This window comes from Balaenoptera ricei, chromosome 3 (genome assembly GCF_028023285.1).
Source record: "Balaenoptera ricei isolate mBalRic1 chromosome 3, mBalRic1.hap2, whole genome shotgun sequence".
Lineage (NCBI taxonomy): Eukaryota > Metazoa > Chordata > Mammalia > Artiodactyla > Balaenopteridae > Balaenoptera > Balaenoptera ricei.
Window position 1 is genome coordinate 76,033,421 of NC_082641.1, and position 26,324 is coordinate 76,059,744.

Sequence of the window (26,324 nt, forward strand, 5' to 3'; positions counted from 1 at the left end):
TGAAAAGATTCCAGTGAGCATTTAAATTGCTCCATCTTTAAAATGAGGAAGGTGCAAATGCACTTGTTTATTAGGCATAAACTCAATGTCCAAATGGTAAGCGTAGATAGGTATTTAGGACTTTTACAATAACTTCTAGTTAAAACAGAAGCTAACACTTCAACTATTTAAATTTAGAAAAAAAGTTCTAGAATTCCCACTACTGAGTTTTTCTAAAAGTTTAATAACTTTGGCAGGACTGTTAAAATCTTGAATGATTAAAAAACAAAAATAACCTTCTTAATCGTCCCAGTATTTAGGTAACATTATCAAGGATATAAATGCAGATGTACCTATCTATGTCCATGTTTGTATTAATACATATTTTGTTGCATCAAAAAAGTATGAGTTATTTCTCAGAAAAATTTCCACAAGAAATGAAATTTTACCCTTTAGCAGTAAAAATAGGTACCTGCTTAGACACCAAAGCTGCGTGTCTAATTGTGAGGGGAGAGGCCTTATTATTAATTTGCCAGAACACTTGCACAACACGCTATTGCATGGACTCCAAGAATCAAGTAATTTCCTGTGAGTCTTCAACAGGCAAAAATATTATTTTAGGAAGCTGTGCTCTTTTACCTCTTTTACAAATTTTTGTTTTCATGGCTACTTACAGTTTCATCTTTAATTCAACTCTAGAATATCTGGTGATTGTTACTGATGTAGATGTAAAGTAATACGAGATTTTCAACCCCATCTCAGAGCTCACCTATATTACTTGCCAAAAGACCCAAGAAAAAGAGGGAGGTAAGTTCTAAAGATTAAGAGATAATGGAACACTGTTAAGAAAAGCTTCCATTTTTGGAGATAAAAGTTAGGAAATTTTTAGACTTAACCCAGAGCATTTCTATATGTGTTGATTTTGGGAATGTCTGAATAAGTGTCCAGGGCCAGGTTTTTCTTGTTGTAGAAAAAGGAAAGGGTAAGTAGGTCCATGCCTGTTGCATGAAAAAGATGCTGGGTTAGGAGTAGGAAGGCTGTAAGGCTAGGTTCATACACAGCCGGATACAAATGGTGATTAGGAGCTATTATTATTCCCACAAGGTTAAAAGAAATGGAAAAGGTCTGCAATCCATGTATTCTATTACCAGCATTAACATGCCCATGATTACATTTGATTCCTTTATAGAACATCTCATAAAGGAGTTTGGAAATAGGCGTACACAGACACCAACACAAAGATAAATTTTAAAATGTGAGCTTTTAGCTTTAGCTTCTTAAAGCCTACATAAAAATGTTCAAATACAAATTTTCTTTTGCATATGAGTTCTAAACAACTACAAATGAGAAGCTTCTTGTAAAGCGTTTAGAGGCAGAAAAAGAGTATAAAAGATAATTTCAAAGGAAGGTATTTCCTTAACATGTGTATTCATTCTAGTATCTAACAATAAATATCTCTTCATGCATGTGGTATCTGTAAAGATTACTTAGTAAGAGTTTCCACATACTTAAACAATCATACATATGTATCAAATAATTGAGCATAACAAATTTTTAATCAACAACTCTCCTTATAACCAAAACCATTTTTTTTCAAGATGGTAAAGCAAAACTGTACTATACTCTCAGGAATGATTTGATATTATTAAAAGTTAGAAAAGACAAAAAGAGCATAAAACAAATATTAGTCTTTTGACATAATTTCTTTAGCCACACGTATTTTAAATATCATTTAGAAATGCTCATTTTTGCCAACCGTGGTTAGTACTTGCTTATTAACCAATATATGTTGTCCATTTATATTATCTTGGGCCAGGAGTGAGGAAGTGTAAGAGAAAGGTAGTAAACTATTATTTTATTCAGAAATTATATAATCTTTTATTTATGTTTTGTTCCTTAGAAAGGTAACATTTTTGCCTAAAACAAAGTATATCTTATTTCACTGATATTTTATAATTATTTTATTATGTTGAGAAATCTGCAACTTTTATGTATATCGAGAGTTAAAAATCATAGCTACAATTAAAACCTAAGTTTCAAGCAACCAGAGATATAATAATATCATATAGAGTGACAGGATATTTACAAGCACATCGTTAATGATGAAATATCAAATTTTGTTCACTAAATGAACAAAAATACATTTTTGAGATTTTATGAAGAGGCCTATCTTTACTATATAACTAATGATTAATGATTTTTACTACAAAATTATTGTGGTGTTATTAGAAATTCTCGGATTCACAATATGCTACACTAGAAACATGGTAACTTCGAGCAATCACCAATAAATATACAATGCTTTGTCAAAGGGAAATAGTAAGAAGAGGACTGAAATCATTGTACCCTTGCTTCTATGATTTAAAAAATTTTATTCCTACATTTGAAAACCCATTAGCTTGAAAGCTTTTTAGCAATTCCTTGCTTCTTCCTTAGACATGGGAAAAAGTAATGGATTTCACTGGACAACTTTTTACCAGCTATTTCACCATCTTTATGTTTCCCAGCACCTTACTGCAAAGTCCTCCCTGCTCCCCCCTCCCCCCTACCAGTTTCCCCAGAAATGTTTTAGAGTCTGAGCACAGTGAACATACTTCAGACTCAGAACTCCATATCCCTTCCTGCAAGGAGAAGTCTGGAGAACTTTTCTAGTCTGAGGTCCTGGATACTACCTGAGAAATAGTAATTTAAAAAAAGTGGGCGTCATACTATATCCTGATAATTCCACAGAGGCCAATATCCTTTTTTTCCCCCACCAAATACTGAATTATATTTCTTCAATTTGGGTCCATACAAGAAGCTGATTATGTAGTGTAAATTTAGGGGGAAGAAATATAGCAATTGTGACTGAATTATAGAGCAGAAAGCCTGTCTTGCTCAAGTGTGTATTTATACTTATTTGTAGTTGCTCATGGTCACTTGTATTTGGGGTTGTCATTCAGTTCTATAAGGGGTTTTCAATGGATCTACTGTAGCACCGTACATTTGTTGGTTGTATGCAGTCAATGGTTCTTCAACATAGCTCAGCAAAAGCACTTTTCAGCATCTGAATTAGCTTGTTTGATCACGGGTTGCTGTGAAATATAGACTTCTTCAGACTTCTGAGGTAAAAGAGCTCTCCTCCACTCATGAGATTATTTTACATCTAGCAGGAGCTTAAGATATATACTCACTCATTCAGATATGCAAATTCAACCATCAGAGACAAGTAAATTATGCAAGATGATGCACATTTCATTTTAGCTAGAAAAAAATGTGCAAACACTATACAATTCCATTTCAGAGAGCTATACTTGCACCAAGTTGAGATGCACCGAACAAAAGTTGCAATGTAATATCCATGTTTCCACAGATTGGATTCAGCTTTGAAGAGCTGTTTTACATTTACTTGAAGAGGTTTTACATTTCAATACTTTTATATGCCTTTTTCATAGTTATTTTCACAAATTATTTTCCCAAACTACCAAACTTGTATTCAACTTTCAGAAAATAATTACATCACTATTTTATGAGTATGTCTTTCATATTTATATGATTTATATACAAATATGATTAACATTTTAGACATTCTAGTTAAGCTCCAATCATCGACAAATCTAAATTTTCCAATATAAGGCCTTATTTTCCAATATATGTTATTTATATCAATAATAAGTCTGTTTACCAACACTTCTACTTGCTGAATAAATTTCATGTAACTCGTGTATATCCCTCATTAACGCTATAGCTTTTAGAGGACACCTTTAAAGGAGCAAATGACATCATCTAACAACTTGACGCGGTTATTGCCCTTGTATAATACACATTTAATTCGCTCCAGGTTTAATTTTAAAGCATGAATTCTAGAATTTGTGAAGCAAACAAAAGAAATATGATTCCTCATATTTTACTATCAAATTTTACAAAACAGAATTATTAAAAGCAGATAAAGGTTTCTGTGGCTTATGATATGGTGAGTGATGCCACAGCAATACAACTGAGTGAAATAACTGATGTGATGTTTTTCTGTTCAATTTCATCTCTACTTTAACAATATTCAGAAATAGTGACCTGTTTAATGAAAATAAAAGAGCATACATGAAAATGTCCTGATTTGTAGTGACTGTTACTAAATATGCTTTCTGAAACCATTAAGGAATTGTAATTACCAACAGCACAATAATCAAATTCAGCCATGACACATTTCTAAATCTTTGCCAAAACTAAACCTTCTTATAAATTCACATAGGCTTTGATGAAATAGCAAGCTGGTCGGGAGGAGGATATTGCCCTGCATCTTGAGAGAAGCCTACGTTTGTCTCACCAGTTCCTCACGAAAGATGTAGTAAATAGGTTGGGGGTAATGGGTATTTTCTTGATAATTAGCTGTGTAGGCAAATATGTTCTTTGGCAGACAATATAAATGTTGATTTAAGGACCAGCCAATAAAGAGCGCTAAACTGCAAAACACTCACTGCTCAATTTCTCACAGATTTGGTTGAAGACTTAATCCTAAAACTTAGGTTTCCATTATTACCAAATAACACACTACTACGAAAGTTCTGATATAATGAAATATATTTCACTCATACTTCATATGTAGCTGCTTAATAATTTCCACATTTGACAAGTTTATACTATTCAGATTAACATAACTAATAATGATGAATAGTAACAGACAAGTCATTGTGGACCACTGTTTTATAGTGAAACTTATAAAACTCCTTATTTTCTTAAACACATAAAGCAATGCATTTCCACTGAAACTAAGGCATCTATAAAGCTAGTAAAGATAAGTGGTAACCTATCATAAACACCAGTAAATTTTAGTTTATGTCTAGGTTTAAGAGATCATCTTTAAAGAAAATGGTTTTAAGCTGGAAGCGAGATACACTGCTTTAAAAACAAAAATAGCACAAGATAAGTGGCATATACTCCGGCAATTTTCTTTAACGCAGCTTTTTCAAATATAATCTAGTCTACAGTGCACTCAAACTGCAGAAACATCCAAATTAGGAAAGAAAAAAAAGAGATACTTATCCTTGCAAAAAGGCCCTATACTCAAAGGAACATCTGAATAAAACTGAGACATCTGCAGTAAAGTTTCACCTTCTCCCTAGAATGTTTGAGATGAACTCAGTGTAACACTGTCTTCCAAGAAAAGACAAAGTGATCAATGCAAGAACATATCAGGCTGCCTTGGACAGGCCAATCAATGCAAGAAAGAACCTTGCCCAGGGCCTTATGCAAATAGAAGCACGTCCTGCAACCTAGGGAGGGAACATGCGCAATAGATCAATTGGATCTGAAAAACCTTACAGCTATATCAGCTTCAGACAGTAAATATATACTGATGAATACCTCACACTTCCTGCGAATTCTTAAAATGTGTTTTTATGAGCTAAGGAGAATTCTTAAAATGGGTTATTTTTAAGAGTTAAAAACTCCTTCTGGGAGTGCAGCAAAGGGGAAGAAAACATCATGGGAGAAACACTCAGCATTACTTTTAAGGGTGTGCAAATAAAATTTTGGTTTCTTAAAATGTCCTGGCATAGTTGAATTTTGCTGACATTTCAGATGGTCAATTTTTTTGTATGTTTGCATTCACAGGCAGGAAATAAAAATCTAGAAAAAGCAAATACTGTTCTTGAACAGGGAATAAATGAAATGTTGTAAGAGAAATAATTCAAGATATAAAATTATAGTCATCATTCTCAGACTAAAAACTCACCCAGTCACCAAAGATTATTCTCCATGGTGGCTAACCTATTGGTATAGGAGCGGTTTGTCTTTTGAAGTTAGTATCTGTATCTCCAAAATCACTCTAAAATCTGACTAGAATGTATAATAAGCTCAAGGGCTACTTAGTACACAAAGCTCTGTCCCTGTCAAATGGTCTTGAAGGCAAGTCAGATGCTTTATAAGGCTACATCAAAAACACTCAATTATCAGGTCATCAAAGGACTACTTGAGTGCAAAATTATTTCCTAAATATTCTCATTTTTTGTTTTTTTTAAAACTGTTTCTTCTCATGAATTTCACATTTTAAAAAAAGTCTTTCATAACTTAAAAGAAGTTAAAAATTATATTTTAAATAGGAATTATAATGGCAGCAACTATAATATAGATACTGCCAAGCAAATAAGAAAAATTCTGTAAATATCTACTAATATATTTACTTTAATTGTCTTCTACTTTGGAATTTTAAATTAAAAATTTTAGCTGCAGATGCATTTTCTATCAGGTATGTAGCAAATATTTCTAATATTAAAAATAAAATATACAATTTTTCTTTTAGCTATTGATATATGAACTTTCCCTGGCAAAATACTACATAAAATATGAAAATCAGACATCTATTATATAAAGTTCATTATTTAAAGCTGTTTATTTAGTTGTTAAAAGGACACAGATATCTTAAGACACTGGTTTATTTAGCCAATGGAGGGAAATATAAGACTATACAGGATAAACATAGCTCACTTTTTTCTTTTTCACATTTCTAGTGCATTCTACACTGGTAAAATGTTTATTTTCAGTTTACTTTAATAAGATTTTTTTCCCTAAAGTATAACTAAACCTATCATTCATTTGTTTGATCCTCTTTACTTAGACCTAAAGCTTTATCAAAACTTTACTATTTACATGGAGAAAGCATGATATAAAATCAAAGCAATATAAAACTCTCATAACTTTTCAAGTATTAGGTATCAGATGAAATGCTTATAATAAATCAGAAAGGCATGAAGTAGCAGGTTAATTATAGGGACTCAAATGTTTCCTTTTCCAATTTTAATTTCAAATATAAGAATTTTGAGTGGTCTGATTTTCACAGTAAAATGTAAACTCCAATTTACAGTAAGTAAAATACAAAGGACCAAGCAACTATGGTTTCACTTTTTGTTACAATATTTAAATTGTTATATTTTCTCCAATATGTAGGAAAAAATGTAGAAAAACAATTTTAGAGTATTATCACCGAGTATTTGATATGTGTTGACATTGTGACAGCCACTGAATAATGAAATTCTATCCTTCCTGATATAAATCTGCACAATATGTGTGCTTTTTGCTTTTAAAAGTATATTCTCAATTTTAAAAGTATGTCAGGTAAGATATTCAGTTTACCAAAGAGGCTTGTGCTTTAAAATATAAATACAGAATTTCTTTAAATGAAAAGTTCCCTCATTAATTAAAAAATTCTAATTTATCAGAAAAATATTTCATGCAGGTTTCCCAAAACCAATCAGAGGAAAGAGTGTTTCATGGGCAAAATCATTGATTCTGAGATTGGATTTCTATTGCAAACTGAATGAATTTCAATCCTGACTCATCTTCGTTGTGCAACTTGGCACAAGTTCCTCAACCTTTCCGACTCCTTCATCTGTAAAACAGGGCTAATAATACCTACCTAATAAAGTTAAACGTAAGTTGTACAATGCCTAGCTAAAATAATGTTTAATGACCAAATCTAGTAGTACCCTAAACTCTCTTCTGAATGGCAGTATGCATAACAGTTATGAGCATGGCTTTGGAGCCAGAAAGCCTAGGTTCAAATTCTGGCTCCATCACTTAGTGGCTTGTAATCTTAATACTTAATATTTTGCTGCCTCAGTTTCCTCACATGTAACTGAGGATTATAATAATACTTACATCATAAGGATTACATGAGTTAATAAAGAACTTAAAACAATGTCTGGTACTTGGTAGGTGCTATGTTATACAGCTATCACTTCCAGGTGTAACTTATAGACGTGGACAACGTGAAGGAGCAAACGCTGATAGCAGAGATTGTTCCACTAAGACTTGAAAGGTCAATTCTATTTAGTTGGTATTAGAAGACAGCTGTCTATTTCCAGCATGGAATGAGTTGCAAAGAAGAGCCAACCAGGGGCCTGGCCAAGGAAACTCATCTGCTTTCCAGATTTTCATAGTGTTTTCAATTTTTCTGCTTAAACTGAATTTCCAGAACACCACATCAAAACATACTCAAAATTTAAATAAAAATGATTTGGGGATTTCCTGTTATTTTAAATTTTCCACACCTTTTCTCCCCTTCATTAGTTTGGGTAATTAAGAACTGATTAAAATAGAAAGTCTGCTTGGAAGGCACAAAAAAGAATAAGCAGTAAACAGGCTAGAGAATAAAAACTAAACAATCATGTAATTCAACAGAGAAATATAGAATTGAATCCTGAAATACATGAAAGACCAGGAGATTGTTTTAGGGATAAGAGTCACCATAGTTAGTATAATATAACGTTTACTCTGCATAGGTACTTGATGAGAGGAGAAATAAACAAAAACTCACTGTGACAAAGCGAGAGGTCACACTTTTAAAGGGGGAAAATATATATTTATATGTTTCTCACCTGTAAAATGGGGATAACAGTACATACAAAGTTATGATGATTAAATGAGATAAAGTATATTTATATAAAGTACATGCTTAGGACAGTGCCTGGTACACAGTAAGTATCATTTAATTTAAGCATTAGTGTTGCTGCTGATGAATATGACGATGATGTCACTCCTTCTGATTTACAAGACACTCATAAATACTAGTTCCATTTAAAATGTTCATTTTCAAAGATACTGCTATGAATTGCTTAGAACCGTTCTTGACCCAACCATGTCTTAGGCCCCTATGGCTGGCTGACAGATGAAACGGTTTCTATGATAATAGCAATGACAGGATTCTATTAGAGTAAGGCAGGTCCCTAACACAGCAATCAGATATAAAGGTATCTGTTCTGCTTAAGAGTCTATTGTAAGATGTTAGAGAAAATACAAGTGTCATCAAATGTTAAGGTTTACAATATGCTACAGATAACTAATATATTACTACATATTTGATGTTTGGACATAAATATAAATATATTTAATATTTCAATAGATGCCCTAAAAATGTGTAACAGTAAACAAAACTGAAAAATTTAAGGCTGAGCCTGTAACAGTGGTAGAAACTACTATTACATTATTAATGGTACTGGAACTAGGAATTTTTTTCCTGAGGTAAATTGAGCGGTAATACTACAAAGGCAACTACATAGGCTAGGGATCTCATATTATATTACAAATTATAGGACACCACTTTACAGAGAAAGTCAAGGTTTCTTTGTTGTTGGCAGACAGGCTATTGGATACCTTTAGAAATTCAACATTTATAATTATAAAGCATCCCTTGACGCCTTATAACTGGAGAGAAGTCAAGATAGGAAATTTCCACTGGAGGAGAAAGCTGAGTGCGCTCTATCTTTCTGCCCAGTGCCTCTCTTTTAGAAAGATAAACGTCAAATTTTTCTTCTAATTCAGATGTCTGATTAATGTAGTAAAGAAATCTGAAGATAGATGTTAGAAGTTAGATATCAAGATTTATGGATATTTAGACATAAGCTAGGTATGTTAGAAGTTAGGACACTTTTCAATCATTTGACTCAATTATAAAATAGTCACTGAAATACTAAATAACAATTTTTTATTGTATTCTAATGTTCTTTAATAAACTTATTCATGAGAAAAATTCAAATAAGGTATGGAAAATTAGGAAGAAATCTGAATACACTAATAAATATATAAATAGGCAAACTAATTTCTAGAGGGTATGAAATTTAACTTGTTCAATTTAATCACAGAAAACTAAGTTTTGGGTTAGGGTTAGGTTTGGCTACTTCCCTTGATTCGAGATTTTAATATCTTAGTCGATTTTCTACATTCACTGATCAATTTTCATTAATGGTCCTTCCAAGTGTCCAAAACTTCAGGGTCACAAATTGTACATCCTACACACTAAAGCACACTGGTGCTAAATGTCCTTGTTGGTCAGCTTTGTTCTCTCATCCACCTCACTCTGCTCTATTGTGTGGCTCTGTATACAAATGCTACTTTCTTCATTCTGACCCAATATAGCACCATCTGAGATCTGCTTCTGACAACTTATGTATATATAAATCTAGGATCAAAATTATTTACTGTGTATTACTACAGGTCCAGCTGGGCTAGGCAGCATAGTAAGAACCAAAGAAAATAGTGGATTTATTATTTATCCTCTGCCAATTAAGAAAAGGATTCTGAGGTGACTTAAAGCAAAAGACAACTATGAATTAAGACACTATTATAAGAGACTGAGGCTTGGAGTAACTAATGAAATGGAAAATTAGCCATAGTTCTGGGTTTACAGGAGACAAAGGTAAAAATGCATGATAAAGTTTTTATTTTCTGACCAAAAGAGATTATCACTTTATCAACAGAAATAATTCTTCCTATTACTTAACTCTAAGACAAATTTACTGTTTAGATCTTTATACTGGGGAAGTTAACCTCTTGGCTAAAATCCCACTTCACAATTACTATATTACTCTCTTTGTTTAATTGTGTTCCTACTTAGAATATAACCTTGAAGCCAGGGATGTGTTTTAATTTGTTTCCCCAGTACTTGTACAGAGTGGGGTGTTCAACTGAATAAATATCTTTGATAGTGTTCTGAACCATTTCTTGTTTTGAGGGCATAATACTCAATCCTAATTCCAAGAAATAATATCTATAAAGTTAAACTGATGTGGTCCAGGTGGCTTTATTGTGATCTAAATTCATTCAATGAGAAAGTATGGGAAACCTATAACAAAAAATACAAAGTGAGAAAAAAATGAGATACACACACACACACACACACACACACAGACACACACACACATTAAAAGTCCCCAACTCTAAAAGTTAAGATCACAGGAGCTTAGAAGAGTAGTATCACTTTGTTTCCCTGGGCCCAAAGAAAGCTTTAGACCCATAGTGTGATCATCTCACAGCCTAAGAGTAGGAAAAATGATACCTCTTCCTACTCCATCTCTTTTATTGCCATGGAAACCTGATAACCAGTGTACCAAGGATAAGCCCTAGGTATCTACATGACCTTAGAATACAGTATTTTACTCTATCTCGTTCTTACTTAAGCCACATAAATTGAACTTCTGCCTTGAGTCATCACTTCATAGTCCTTCTGATTTTTCTGCCTACTAGGACCTCTTTCTTTCTCAAGAAAAGACCCACTTCTAAATCCCCAGCCAATGGTTGAAGCCTTAAACCTTGCCTGCTTTGTTCATCCTTTCCCCAGTGCTGAATCCTGTTTTTGTTTTTTATTTTTACTTCCTTCCCTATAAGTCAGTGAGGTGGAGTTTGGCTCGGGAGAAGAGGTACTCTTAGAACCAATAACTATATTTTGTTTGCTCAGTTATCACCCAATGCCTTGATTTTCTGTTGCCTGCAACCAGATTATACCTCCCGATTCAAACCTGAGCTCACCATGCTCTATAGATACCTACCTAGTGATGGTTCACCTGCTCTTCCCTCCAAATCCAAGCTCTCCAGCTGAATTAGCTCTTCTTGAACCCATCCTGAACTCTAGTAATGAGACCTTTGTTCAGATCTGGCTTCTATTCTGCCCTCTCAAGCTTTACCTTAACATAAATCTAGAATGTTTCAAGTCTGAGTCTACTTGGCTCCCCTGTGCTAATCTGAATAAATTATTCAATAAAAATTGAGGTCTAACTTCTAAGGTAGGTGTCAAATGGTTTTGATTACAAAATTTTTTGTCTTCTAAGAGCTCTTTGCAATTTGCGGTGTCAAATCAGAGGTGTCACTGTGGTTGGGAATCTCATATGGGGGAGTGCTTACATTGAGTGATCATCATAAGGCTATAAGAATAGTAAAAACAGCTCCATTATTAAATGAAATGTGTTTTTCTATAATCCCTCTTATAAAAGGCTTACAATAGTCAATCATGCTCTCATATCTGCAGTAAAATACAAAATCTCTCATTAAGATCTTTTATAAAACCAATGGAAAAAGAAATATTTCTTATAGAAAGATTTACATCTAACAAATTAATATATCAATTTCTCTGGGTTCTCAACATGTTATTGTGCTAATTTTAGCAGACAGTGATTTCCTGGCAGTCTTTTGTTGAATTAAGAGATAGAGTGCCCAATCTCTCAGCTGCAGTAAGATCTGGATGCAGTCCATCTATATGGATATTGAAAAACCTCCTCCAAAGGTAATTCCAATGGAGAAGTATGTATCCATTACTCTACAAAAAGATTCTATAAAAGATTAGTGAAATCTTTCTCCATTTCAGCTTTCTGAACAACCTGATCCTGGTGTGACTGAGAAATAAAACATTAAGGAGCACATTAGATCCTAAGTAGAAATGATCTATGAAGACTGGAAATAATTACAAGTAACATCATAATTAATGATGAAAAAAGTAAATATTTTCTCCTTAAGATCAGGGACAAAAGGATGTCCACTCTAGCTACTTCTATCTATCACTATACTGGACAGGACAATTAGGCAAAAACAAACAGACAAACATCCAGATTTGAAAGGAAGAAGTAAAACTATTTTTATTCACAGATTATATGATATTGAACATAGAAAACCCTAAGGAATTCATACATACACACACAAAAACTATTAGAACTAATAAATGAATTCAATAAGATTGCAGGATACAAGATCAAGATACAAAAATCAATTGTGTTTTTTTTTTTGGGCCGCGTGGCATGCGGTATCTTAGTCCTCCAACCAGGGATTGAACTCGTGCCCCCTGCAGTGGAAGCGCAGAGTCTTACCCACTGGACTGCCAGGGAAGTCCCTCAATTGTGTTTCTATACACTAGCAATGAACAATCTGAAAATAAATAATTTCACTTAGAAGAGCATCAAAAAGAATAAAATACTAAGGAATAAATTTAAGTAAGTGTAAGACTTGTATACTGAAAACAAAAAAAAATTTGAAAGAAGATAAATAAATAGAAATAAAACCCATGTTCATGGATTGGAAGACTTATTATTAAGATGGCAATAATCCCCAAATTGATCTACAGATTTAATTCCAACCAAAATCCCAGCTCCCATTTTTGCATAAATTGACAAATTGATCCTAAAATATAAATGGTAATGCGAGGGACCTGGAATAGCCAAAGCAGTCTTTAAGAAGAAGAAGGAAGCTGGAGAATGCACACTTCCTGAGTTCAAAACTTGCTACAAAGCTACAGTAATCAAGACAAGCATGGTATTGTATAAAGATAGGCATATAGATCAATGGAATAGAATTAAGAGTCCAGAAACCAACCCTTATATTTATAGTCAAGGGAGCTAAGACAAATGGAATGGGAAAGAATAGTCTCATTGACAAATGGTGCTGAGACAACTGAATATCCACATTTAATAGAACTATGTTGGACTTCTACTTCATACAATGTACAAAAATTAACTCGAGTGACAAAAACTAGATAAACTGGACTTCATCGGAATAAAATACTTCTGTACTTCAAAGGACATCATCAAGAAAGTGAAAATATAACCCACAGAATGGGAGAAAATATTTGCAAATCATGTATCTGATATCCATTGAAATCATGTATTCAGAATATATAAAGAACTCTTACGATTCAACAGTAAAATGATAACATAATTTAGAAATGGACAAAGGGTTTTAACTGACATTTCTCCAAAAAAATATGCAAATGGCCAACAGCACATCAAAAGATGCTCAAAATCATTAGTCATAGAGAAATGCAAATAAAAGCCACAAGATACTATTTCACCTCAACTAGTATAGCAAAAGTAAAAAAGATAGACGATAACAAGTGTTGGTGAGTATAGAGAAATTAGAACCCTCTTATACTGCTGGTGGGATTGTAAGTATGGGGGTGATGGCTAATGGGTATGGAGTTTCTTTTGGGGTGACAAAAATGTTCTAAAAATTAGACAGTAGTGATGGTTGAACAATTCTGTGAATATACTAAAAACCATTGAATTGTACACTTTAAAAAATGGATTTTTTGGTATGTGAATTATATCTCAATAAAGCTCAATAAATCTCAATGATATCTCATAAAGATATGAGATTGTAGCTCAAAAATTTTTTAAAGTTAAAAAAGGGAAACAAGCAAAAGTAAGCTAACCATTAAATAAAAAGTAATGTTAAACTCATGACTGAGGATGAAGTGGAGAGTGTCCCAGACTTATTTCATACACTGCCTTATAGTATTATGAGAAGGCATTATAACTTAGTTTAATAACTTTCCTCTTTGATTGAGAAGACTATACTTTGAAGAATGAGTCACAGAGAAGCAACCTTCTTGGTCAGCCTGTGGGTTGGGTACACCAGCAGAGAGGAGATTATAAGAAACTAATACCAGGAACAAAACGGGTAATACTATCTAATGTGAAAGAACTGATTAGGCAGAATTCCCAAACTAACCAATATTCAAATGGAGGATAGGACGAATGAATAAGTTTAATTAGTAAAAGAGTTACTGTTAAGGCTTAAACTCTATAAAATAGTCAATTAACTGTATAGATATTTAAGACTACTCATGTTGTTGCAACATATATTGTTCCCAAATGTGTAATGGGGGGAATAAAAAGCTATGTTAGACTCTTTATTCTCAAGTTTTTTCCAGATGATTTGAGCAAGATTTAGAGATCAAAGATAATTTAAAAACAAAACTGCTTAGTAAAGTTTTAAATTGTGAAACATATAAATACTATAGAAAAAAGGGGGAGTTAATTGAGAATACTTTATGAAAAATCTAGTAAGAAGGAAAATTCTTTCACTTGGGAGAAACGGCATTAGCAAAAATGAGAATGAGCATATACTATGGGCATTTAGACTCATGTTCAACAAACAATGATTTAATTCCTAATAACCAGGAATTTTATAATTTAACCCTCAAACTCTACTTATATAAAGTGGGTACTTACAGAGGAGGACACACATAAGGGATGTGACCGAACTTATAATTTGTACATACCAGAATATTCAAACCCAGGTCATCTTCTTCCAAGTTTCATGTTCTTCTACTACACTGGGCTTGGAGGCCAGGGGTAGAGGTACAGTGAGATGGAACAATGGCAGTAAGGAAATTAGACTAGAACTGAAAGTTTCTATTGGGAAAAATACAGTTGGAAAGAGATAATCAGATTATACAGAAAGTCTTAAAGTGAGAGAGAGGAGAGATGATGCAAGAGACAATACGGAGCCAATATGAGTCTGGAATGGCATAGTAAAAAGGGGGTTTAAATAGTATCGATCATGGTGTGGTATACAGGATGGAATGGAGAGAAAAGAGAGCCAGTAAGAAAATGGGTATAAGAGTTCAGTGATACTGTTGTGAAATGATGAAATTAACAGTGGGCACAGAGAGGAAAAGACATGATCAATATTTCAGAGAAAAAAAACCCTGACAAAATACATTGGTTGGTTAGATATGGGACAAAAGGAGAGGAGTTAACATAAAAATTAATCAATTGAGTCATTCTTTTAAACAGTGAGATTTCCTAGTACATATTAAAAATCATTTGAGTAAAAGTTAAAAAAAATCAAACCTCAATACATAGGTAAATTGTGAAGCTTAACAAATCACATCTGTATATGTAACTCTTTCCTTTTAAAACTCTGATTTGAGTACTTCCCTGGTGGCGCAGTGGTTAAGAATCCGCCTGCCAATGCAGGGGACACAGGTTCGATCCCTGGTCCAGGAAGATCCCACATGCCGTGGAGCAACTAAGCCCGTACACCACAACTACTGAGGCTGTGCTCTAGAGCCCGCAAGCCACAACTACTGAGCCCGTGTGCCACAACTACTGAAGCCCGTGCACCTAGAGCCCGTGCTACGCAACAAGAGAAGCCACCACAATGAGAAGCCCGCACACCATAACAAAGTAGCCCCCGCTCACTACAGCTAGAGAAAGCCTGCACGCAGCAATGAAGACCCAATGCAGCCAACAATAAATAAATAAATAAATAAATAAATTTATATTAAAAAACTCTGATTTGATATCTCATTTAGTCTATTGACCACAATTATTAAATATCCAGTATATGCAAACATTTTCCCCAATATCTACATATCTGCATAATCATTGTTCATTACTCATTGTTATCTGTTGTGCTTGGATACCCTTCATATCCACTTCGACATGCTTCTGTAGGTGTGTACAGGGAAAGATATTACACCCTCTTCCTCTTTGTTCAGCTTTCCAGATCCAATGTCACTAAGCCATGTAGAATTTGTCTCCTAATGTCTAATGTGTGCTTCTTCTTTACCATTCCCACTACTTCTACGTTGGTAAAGCCTTTTATTGGATCTTACTTGGACTCTTGCAACTAACTCCTAAAATTACTGTTATCACCAATCAATCAAAAGACAGTATCTATAGTATATGCAAAAAATTAAACAAAATTGAATATAGGAGGCAAAAATAATGTAATCTCTGGTTTCTCTCTAAGGAGCATATAAAGTAGAGAAACTATATTGTTTTCATATAAAACAGCTAGAGAATTAAGATAGCGTTCCATACAAGTTGTAATCATCCCATGCATTAACATGCTATTTGTATCATGTAGGCAGCCAACTCAGAAATTCAAGTTATATTACAAATGGTGACTTATTTTTACTGAATTACTTACATTTTAAAGTAGGTTTGTAAGAAGTGTTTTTGGCCTGAATTGTTTTGATACTCTAATGGCTCAATTTTTCTTTGTTTATCCGCCCTTATTCTACCTCTCCTCAATTCTTCATTCCCAGCAGCCCATTTTTTAGCATTGATCACATTAAGCAGATATGCTACTATCCAATTTGCTTTGTTCTTTGTAGACAAAATGTAAATGATGTTTCTTTAAGGTCATAGTTAACGCATGTCACTAAAGGTAAAAACTAATTCTTTTAGTCCCATTCCATTTTCTTTTCAGTGTAAATCCAAATCATGCTCTAGGCAATTTTAAAAGATCAACTTAGAGTAGACTGAGGTTGAGGGTCCTCACACAGCTAAGTCCAAAAAATAGTCCTCTATCAGCTACTGAAGGTCAGCTTAGGCTGCCTGGAGGCTAGAGAGCCCAGCATGGAACAATGGCAGGAAAATAGAGTTCCCTTCATTCCTTAATTCACATGCAAGTGAGGTGCCAATCAAGTGCTGACAAGCATGGAGAAACCAAAATCAAAAGTGGGTAGAGATACACTTTCAAAAGGTGCAGTTTTCACACATTTCTAAGAGATGTTTTTAATGGTGGCTGAGAACATACCACTAATAACATGGAAAAGAAAATAAAAGTAATCTGAAAAATACTAATTTTATATCAGCTGAGATGATTCAATAAGCTAATGAAATATATTTGCTAAAATTGTCTAATGTGTTCTAAAAGAAATATCAACAATCTCACTTTGACTAAGGAAAGAAATCTGAATGCAAATTGATGTACAGAGCACTGCAAACAGGGAAGGTAAGGTGAGTTAAGATTGGAAACTGGGCATTGACAAGGAAGCTAACTCATTTCCAAATAAAAGAAAATTTTAAGCTTGCTTGATTTTGTCAAACTAACCATCATCTACAATGACAAGAGCAAAGCACTCTGAAATGACCAAGTATGGAAGCAATGGAATCACTTCATAAAATGGCTGGTGAAAGAGATTATGAAAAAGTTTAAAAACTGCATTGTTTTTTAATGACAGTTAATTTCTAACAAATGAGTTTAAATTTTTAACCACTAATCTAAGGCAAAAGCAAGGTGCATTAGTTGTAGATGTTTTTCTAAATGAATTTGGTAAATGATTGTTGATTATGACTACTAATTCTATCTACCACATATAAAATAGAATTTCTTAGACAGAAATTTAAAGCTTCGAAAATGATGTTTTAATAATGGTAGCATTATATATTGGCATTATTTTTAAATACACAGAAAAGATAGCATAGACTAGGTATGTTACTTTTAAAATTCATTATCAATTCATAAAATAAATAGTTCTTCCCTTTTGCTTTAATGACTGAATGCTAGGATTGTTACCAGAGCTGTCTTAACAACATCTATTTTTACTAGGATTACAGAAAGTTTAGAGAATTAGAAACTTGAGTTGTTACCATATAATGGGAATAAAAGCAGTGAAAAGCATATTTTTAGTATGACTTTTCTCATTATTATAGTCAACTGCATACTGTTTTATGAGGTTAGGCCTGATCAAGTTCCAATATTTACTACCATAAACTGAACACTGGTTTTGAAAATAAATCTCTTAACTACCTCTTGTATTCTTCAGGCGAATTTTAGCACTTCAAAATAGGATATAATAATAAATTATGTTCTCAGTTTTCAAAAACAATTAGCAAAATATGAAAGCTCTACAACTATTTTGTGCTCTAAATTTAAAAGTAATTTTTCAGATTTCTATTAGTAGTACCTTAATTTTAAACTCCAATTATACGTAATTTTAACTTAATAAATGGCAAGATACATTTTAGCATGGGTCCTGACTGGTACCTGTTTTTAAACAATAAGCACTATAAGTAATTACATGTAATATTGAAACTGTACTAGTCACACAGTTCACATCTAAAATAGATTTTCTTAAAATTCATGACCTAAAAAAGAATGTGACCTTGAATGAGGATGGTAGAAAAACAATCTCCATGCATTCAAACATAATGCTACAAACTAGCACTGTTCCATCCATAAGGGGTGTGTGTGTGTGTGTGTGTGTGTGTGTGTGTGTGTGTGTGTAGAGTCTTGAATCAGGAGTACAATTTTATGATAATTTCTAAAAAGTTAAACTTTACAGAAATCCAAAAGATTTCATGTCTGATGTGTATAAGGTACTATTGAGATAAAAAAACTAAACCATAATTTAAGATGTCCACAACTCACTTTCTTGTAAAGTTAATATTAAATATTTTAATCCATGTAAAACAATTTCATATAATACACATATGTTGAAAAATCCTGAGAGAATGAATATTTGTCAACATTTTAAACACCACGAGTTTTCCTCTAAGAATAATGGGGAGAATAGGAAAGAATATTATTCAGCTTTAGGCAAAAACAAAAGGTTTAAACATATTTCAATTTTTTTTGTTGTTTATCAATGCTATCTTTCAAAAATCCTTGAAATTAAGTGGAAACACAATGGCCTTAAATATATTAATCAAGCATTGTCAAAAATTTATGTAAAACTTAGTGTACAATGTTATTTGTTTAGAGAAATTCTTTTCAATAGGTCATAAACTACTTTTTCTTTAGCTTCCACCATCTATACACCTTCTTTACATACCCCCATCAAAGTTACTTGACAAAAAGTAGCAAATATATGAAGTTGAGATAATTGCCATTAATATTTTAAAACCTAAACAAGGTATATTACGTTAAATAGACTTCTCAGTCCTGGTGTTGCCTGTCAGATATGTGATGTGCCAGTGGTTATATTATATTCCTCCTCCCATGCACGCACCTCCTGCAGAGATAGCAGACTACAGAAGCTGACCCTTACTGAGACCATCTTGTCTCTCTGACAAAGCTCCTTTTTAACTTCTTACTTACTGGTTACTTCCTGTGATGGAGAAAAACTTTAGCTCAGCTTGTGATAATTTCACAGGCCCTGAGGACCCTGACCCTAATAGCCTCAAGGTCAGAAGTCAAGTCTTGTTCTGAAACATCTGTGTGCTTTATATTAAAGTGGAACAAAAGTGCAGAAATATCCACCAGTGTGTGACAAGAAGAACAGGCAAAATAAGACTGACACACTGGTCATCTGTTACTCTGGCATCTTAAATTCATTTTTAAAACTGTCCAAAATTCACTTAAATTCCAAATTTGATGTACAAAAGGTTTTTGTTAACTGTCTTAAGGTAAAAATATGGAAATTTATGTTTTACAGAAATCTGAAATTTGAATAGTCTTACCGGCCTTCAGACATATTTTAAGTTATTCTGTAAGTCATGAAATTTCATGTTTTATGTAATTTAATGGCTTACAGAAAGAAAACATAAGGTACATATATATCAGTTATATACGTGTGTGTTTGTATATATCTATATCTGTATGGTTAAAAGAACTATTTGAAAGGCAACATTCACATTTTAAAAAGGACGTCACACTTGTATGTTAGAGAGCTATCTTAAGATACCCATTATGTATTAAAATAAATAAATTCAGCAGTTAAAAGTACTTGAATATAATTTCTAAAAAGTGAAATCAATTTAAGAAATAAATGATTTATTTACTGATCTTAAGAGAGCACAGTATTTGTAAATTTAGGTCAGCTAAAGTGTTCTCAGGCGTCACCGCTAGTTTTATACCTAAATCATGTGGGTAAGCAATAAGGTGTGGGAAAGTTGAAAAGACCATGGAAATATATTTAATTTCCATGATGAAGAGAAATACACAGCAAAGTTTAGAAACGTAAAAATTAGACAACCAATGCTGTGCTGGCTTTTAATGTCCACTTTAGGCTATTTGGATTTAAAATTATCAAATGCACTTTTATCAAATTAATCATTTTATTAGAGCACTGGTACCTTCCTGTGACATAAGGGATAATGGACATGGAGCACATTTTTAGGACTGATTATATATCATTAATCACTCATACCTGCACAAAGTGTGCTAACTGCAATACTGCATATAATACCGACCAAATTTAGAAATCTTGATAATTTTTCCATTATGTACACATAATCTTCACCCTAGGAATCAGTTTATTTTGAAATGCAAAGATTTTTATGACCAAGCATTGAGTTCCACTTAGATTAATGGAAGCTTTCTGATAGTTTTAATACTAATTATATGGATTCTGATCAAGTACTAACTTGAAGAGATAGTAGTTTTGTCAGTTAAAGGGTCTACTGAAATTTTAAACACTTTACAGATAATAATGCTTCAACGATGTACACATAAAACAGGAATCACAAATATAAAATGTATGGAAAGTGGGGCTATAATGTAGAAGTTAAAAAGTAATATGTATAGTGGGAAGCAGCCACAAAGCACAAGGAGATCAGCTCGGTGCTTTGTGACCACCTAGAGGGGTGGGATAGGGAGGGTGGGAGGGAGACGCAAGAGGGAGGAGATATGGGGATATATGTATATGTATAGCTGATTCACTTTGTTATACAGCAGAAACTAACACGCCATTATAAAGCAATTATACTCCAATAAAGATGTTAAAAAAAAAAAGTAATATGTAAATAAGGAACAGGCAAAAAGCTTTCTGGTTAGCACTGAAAAGTTCTACCACAATAAAGAAATATACTCTTTTTAAACATCATAAAAGTATTTACTCAAAATATGTAGTTTTCATCCTTTATAAAATAATTTAAAGTAATGACACCAAGAAAAAGGGAGTGGAGGGGATAAATCTGTAAGGAGTTTGGAAATTAGAAAGAGTTAAATGTGCACTTACCAGTTCAACAAAAGCAAGTCCTCCATAGCTATGAGCAACAAAAAATACATTCTCAGCTGCAGATTGGGCTATGAAATGGTCCCACACATAGACTGCATGTTCTTCAGGAGAACCATTTTCCTATAAGTAAAACAAATATCATATATCATACTGTATCTAATTATTATCAGAGTAATCAAAAATTAAATTATATCCTTGCTTACATAGCATAAGAAATAAGATGGTTATAGCTCATTCCAAATAATAACAATACAAAAAAACTACATTGAAGATCCAAATTAGGGAATAAATTAGTATTAAACTATTAGTAAATTACTGCTAAACTTAAGTGCTACTATAATATTCTGAAAGAAAGTATTTAAAATAAGCATATTTTTGAGGGGAAATTGCTCATTCTGGGCATATCCGAGATATTAAAATATATCTAAGTACATTAGAATTGCATAGCAGAAAGTTATAGTGGTTTTATGATAAAACAGTGTAACACTAAGAAAAATCAGATACATTTTTATATGTATATCTGAAAATACTTATAGTATACATACATCTAAATTATTTGATTTATAAAGTTTTAAGTACCTCTGTAAGCTGAAAATAAGCAGAAAATTAACAACAAATATTTTCAATTTATATTATTTTAAAAATACACTTTTTTCCTAAAAGAATTTTCCATACATTTTATTTCTAGAACTGGAAGAAATCTAAACATATAAACCTGGGACCTTTTATACTTCTCCTAATTTGCTAATCCCTAATAAATGTATGAATGTTGCTTTAGTTCCAAAAGTTCTATAATAACTTCATTTTATTGTGTTTATTTCTATAGCAGGCACATTTTGTGATTAAACCTAAAACTCGGATAATGTGAAAAAGGAAAAAAAAGAAAAAACAAACAACCAAAGAGCTAAAAAAACCCAAACTGAGAAAAACTAAAACAGATCATGAAAATGTTTTGTACGAATATTTCTTGGAAGCTTTAACACCAAAAGACTAATTCCCTAAGAATGTCATGGTACTAGACAATGAACACAATTTATTCACATTTTCCATCTCAGAAATTTTTAAATATCATATTAGGGTCCATATGAATGGCTTCACTTACCACCTAAAAGGTATTGTTCCCTAATGACTATCTCTACCCTGAATTTCTCTCCAGAGCTCCAGACCCAAGGTCATTTCCTTTTGAATGCCCCACAGATACTTCAAACTCAATCAATTCAACACCTTGCTAATAATTTCCTCTCCAAACCTGTGTCACTGTCTTTGCTCCCCACCTCCTGCTGAAATCTGAGCATCATCTTTTATTTCCCTCTCCCTCAAACTCCACATAAAATCAATCATTAAAAGCCTGTTGATTCTGTCCCCAACTGTCTCTTAAAGCCATCCACTTCTCTCCCTTCTCATTTCCTCTGGCTTAGCTCAAGCCCATCCTTTCACAAGTGGATGACTGCAACAGTCTACAGTCCAAGTTTCCCTGCCTCTAGGATTGCCCATTTAAATGCTCTCTCTAATTCCATAGTAAGAATAACCTTTCAAAAATGCAAATACAGTCATGTCGCCATGTTGCTCACTCACTGCTTAGAACTCTTCGAAGTGTTTTTATTGCCCTCAGTACCAAGTTCAAACTCAGAATGACACTAAGGCCTTAACATGATCTGGCTTCTGCCTCGAAATGTATGTGCAAAATACGATGACCCAAAAGATACACTTCTCCCACCATGAGAGACCACAGAGAACACTCTGTGTTCCAACTGCAGGGAACAACTTATAGTAACCTAACTGTGCCATACTTTTCTTATTTCTGGGCTGTTTTTGTTATAGTTGTTTGGAAAGTGACCCAAGTGTTCTGCCTTTAATTCACCCACCACCTTTACCTGCATAATTCCTACTTGTCTTCAGAACTCAAATGAAACATCACCTTCTAGTGAAAGTCTGCCCTCTCATCAAGGCTAGGTAATGTCCTACAACCACATCTTGTACATGTTCCCATTATTGCACTGAACAGTTTGTATTGTAATTGCTTGTTAATCAAATTCCTGAGGCCAAGAGCTGTGTCTTCTTCATTAAATCACAGGGTAATAAATAAATAACAAAAACACAACATGTATCTTCAGAAATGATTACTTACAACCTTGTAGTCATATACTAAAATACAAATGTACTTTCAAAGATATCTATTAGTAACATAAATATGAAATTACCCACACCTAAAGTATGTAAAATAAATAGAAGAATCATAATTGGAAGGAAATATTTGTGGGCATTTTTGGCTTTAGCAATTTAGCTTTCATTAGTCTAAAAAGTAGGAAAATAGTTATCATTAAAAGCAGGACAGTGGTTAACTCTAAGGAAGAGAGATAGAGTTGTGATTGGGAAATAGACTTCTAGTGGTTGGCAATGTTTCATTTCTTGACTGAGGTAGTAGTTACACAAGTGTGTTCTTTATAGTTATAGTTAAACTGACTAATACATACTTAGCACTTTTCTGTACATATATATAAAGTGACCATAGAATTTATTCTACAAACCTTTGAGAGTGAAGAAAGGTAATGTTAGTAATTGTGCTTGGAGAACAGGTCTAAACTGGGACTGTCTAGAGAAAACCCAGATACCTGGTCTCCCTAGTTATATCTCACAATGAAATGTAAAAACAAAACAGGAATAGAGATAACAGAGCTTCTAGCTGCTGATAGTTGGCAGAAGTAACAATGTGAAATATCTGTGATGGTCCTAAATATTCTTCTATATATGGACAGAATAAAAACACATAGGAGATTAGATTACTCTGTCCCCCTAGGCTCCGCGCTGGAAGTGGAAATGTAAGGATGATAAGAACTAAGCCATGATCCTGGCCTTCAATGTGTTTGCAATTTCATAAGGGTGTTAACACATAAAGACAGGAGAGGCATTAGTGTGTGAGGAGTATTGCTTTCTCTATTCCTGATGGACTGTCTTGACACCAAGTCCAATGGGTCTGTTATAAATTCACACTACCTGACCTCAGTGAAGTCCTGCCTGCTTTCTTCTCACAGTCACCAATTCTTCCTTTATACTGTTGAGAGCCTATCTGTCCCATCCCTCTCATTCCCACCTCATTTTGAGTCCTCCTACAATGGATTCTTAACTAGTCTCATTTCTTTTAGTCTCTCCCTTTACTTTGTTGCCAGCTTAATCTTGCTGAAGCCTGGCTCAAACTCACTCTCCTGCCTGAAAGGTCATTTACTGAAATGGTTGCCATTGCCTACAAAATAAATAACTGGAACTCTTTAGCCAACATCTCTAAACCCATCTTTCCAGCTTTCCTTCTTACTATTTCCAGGGATCTTATTCATGCTCCAGGAAAAATCTGGATTACACATGAATAGTCTGAAAATCCTAGACAAAACCGCTATCATGAAATCCAGTCTGGGATCTCATGGGTAATGCAGCTCAGACTAGGCAAAACCTAAAGGTGAGAACACTTCCAAGGGAGCAGTTCAGCAGTAAATAGACTCTCCCACTACTTCGGGTGATTAAAGGTGAGAACACTTCCAAGGGAGCAGTTCAGCAGTAAATAGACTCTCCCACTACTTCGGGTGATGGCAAAGTGAATGGAAAGGAAGGGATGGAGTAAGTCATTTCAGAGGAAAAATCAGCAAAACTTTGATATATAAGGGAAACTGTCAACCAGGCCCAAATGTCCCATCTATGACTAAAGGAGAGCTAAGAACTAACAGTTCTTTCCACTGTTCACATATAAAGACTAGTGTTTTCAGAGATTAGTATTATAGCTGAGTCTTTTCTTCCACAGTCTATGGCGATATCTGTTAAAATGGTCTATGAGCAGCAGGAAAAAGAAATCTCAAGTATCCATGTGCCCCAAGTACTTAAATATTTTCAGCCTGACTGTAAGGTCATCAAATTATTCTTTAGTTTTAGATTTTAAAACCGAATGTTCTAAAAAGCCAGACCCAATTGAAAAAAAATGTCTATAACACCTACTTAGGGGGTTATCCATAGGCACAACTAAACCATTACACAAGATTATTCTAGGCCACACTTGACACACATTGACCCAAAAAGATCCAGGGTAGGAATCACAGTTTGCCATCAGGGCAGCAGCAGGCATTCCTTTTAATGGAAGCCTCACAGCAGTTCCTGTAGCAGACACAACACAGAACCTTGTGGGAGTTACTCTCTTTGGCCCATGGGGTGTTAGCTCAGGAGTGAGGGAATCGGACTCACCTTGGGCAGATACAGGAGTTATCCTGCCTTAAAAGTCTTATAACCTACAGAAGCCAATATCTCTTGCAACAACTCCACAGGCATGGCTTCCAGGGTCCTTGCTTGCAAGGGACTTGCCCAATTACAAGAGTTACTACCCTCAGGGAGGATCAAAATTATGATATCTATAGTCCATTATAATTCCTTCTAATCCAGATGCAGTTTACCAACCAGAGGTCATTTTCTACCATAGGCAGTGTTGCCCAGCAACCAACCACTTAGAGTGGAAGCCATGGTATGTTTCCCAGAGCCTCCTTCAGTTAGAGGCACTCATTTCCTGAGCTGTGCAAGTGTTGGCAGCTGATAGCTTTAACTGAGGTACTCTCTAGGAATTGCCCTCAGCCAAATAAAGCTATCTTGACTAAAGTTACAATCTCACCTCTGAGGCAATTTACTTCCAATGTCTGGTTGAGATGATGTGGATCTATAAAGGACCTATCTCTTGCCTCAAGGCAGGACATCTCTGAAAAGCCATCCCAGATCCAGAGATCACCAAGGACTTAGATGAGGCCTTTGTTGTGACTATACTGAAGTTCAACTCCTTCGACCAAAATCTATTTTTTTGCTCTCCTACAGGTGCTGATCCCAAGAGAATTCCCCAACAAACTTCTTACATGCAACTTCAGAATCTGTTACCTGGGAAACCCAACTTAAGACACCACCTTATCAGGCTTCCAGGGACACAGAGCTAGAAAGTTAACTGAAGGTCAGATTCTCATATAGAAGGGGAAAGAGTTTTGCTAACCTTTGACCCACAGCATCTTACAAGCAATATATGGAAAGTATTTAATCTATTTACATGTATTATTATCCTATGTTTAAAACTACTGTAAAATATTGTTGGCTCAAGTTTACATGTCAGTTCTACTAT

The 26,324-nt window shown here is 33.9% G+C and overlaps 1 protein-coding gene across 3 annotated transcripts in view; it reads right to left on the bottom strand.

Annotated features, from left to right (window-relative positions):
* The window catches only part of ARB2A (ARB2 cotranscriptional regulator A), a 416,169-nt gene that overhangs the window by 168,769 nt on the left and 221,076 nt on the right, over window positions 1–26,324 (bottom strand). For all 3 annotated transcript variants that reach the window (XR_009502347.1, XM_059916776.1, XM_059916775.1), the window contains one exon: window positions 21,191–21,310. Coding sequence is in view for 2 of the 3 variants with exons in the window: in XM_059916776.1 (XP_059772759.1) it covers window positions 21,191–21,310 (120 nt within the window). In the remaining variant the exon portion in view is untranslated. The remainder of the gene's footprint in view (window positions 1–21,190; window positions 21,311–26,324) is intronic.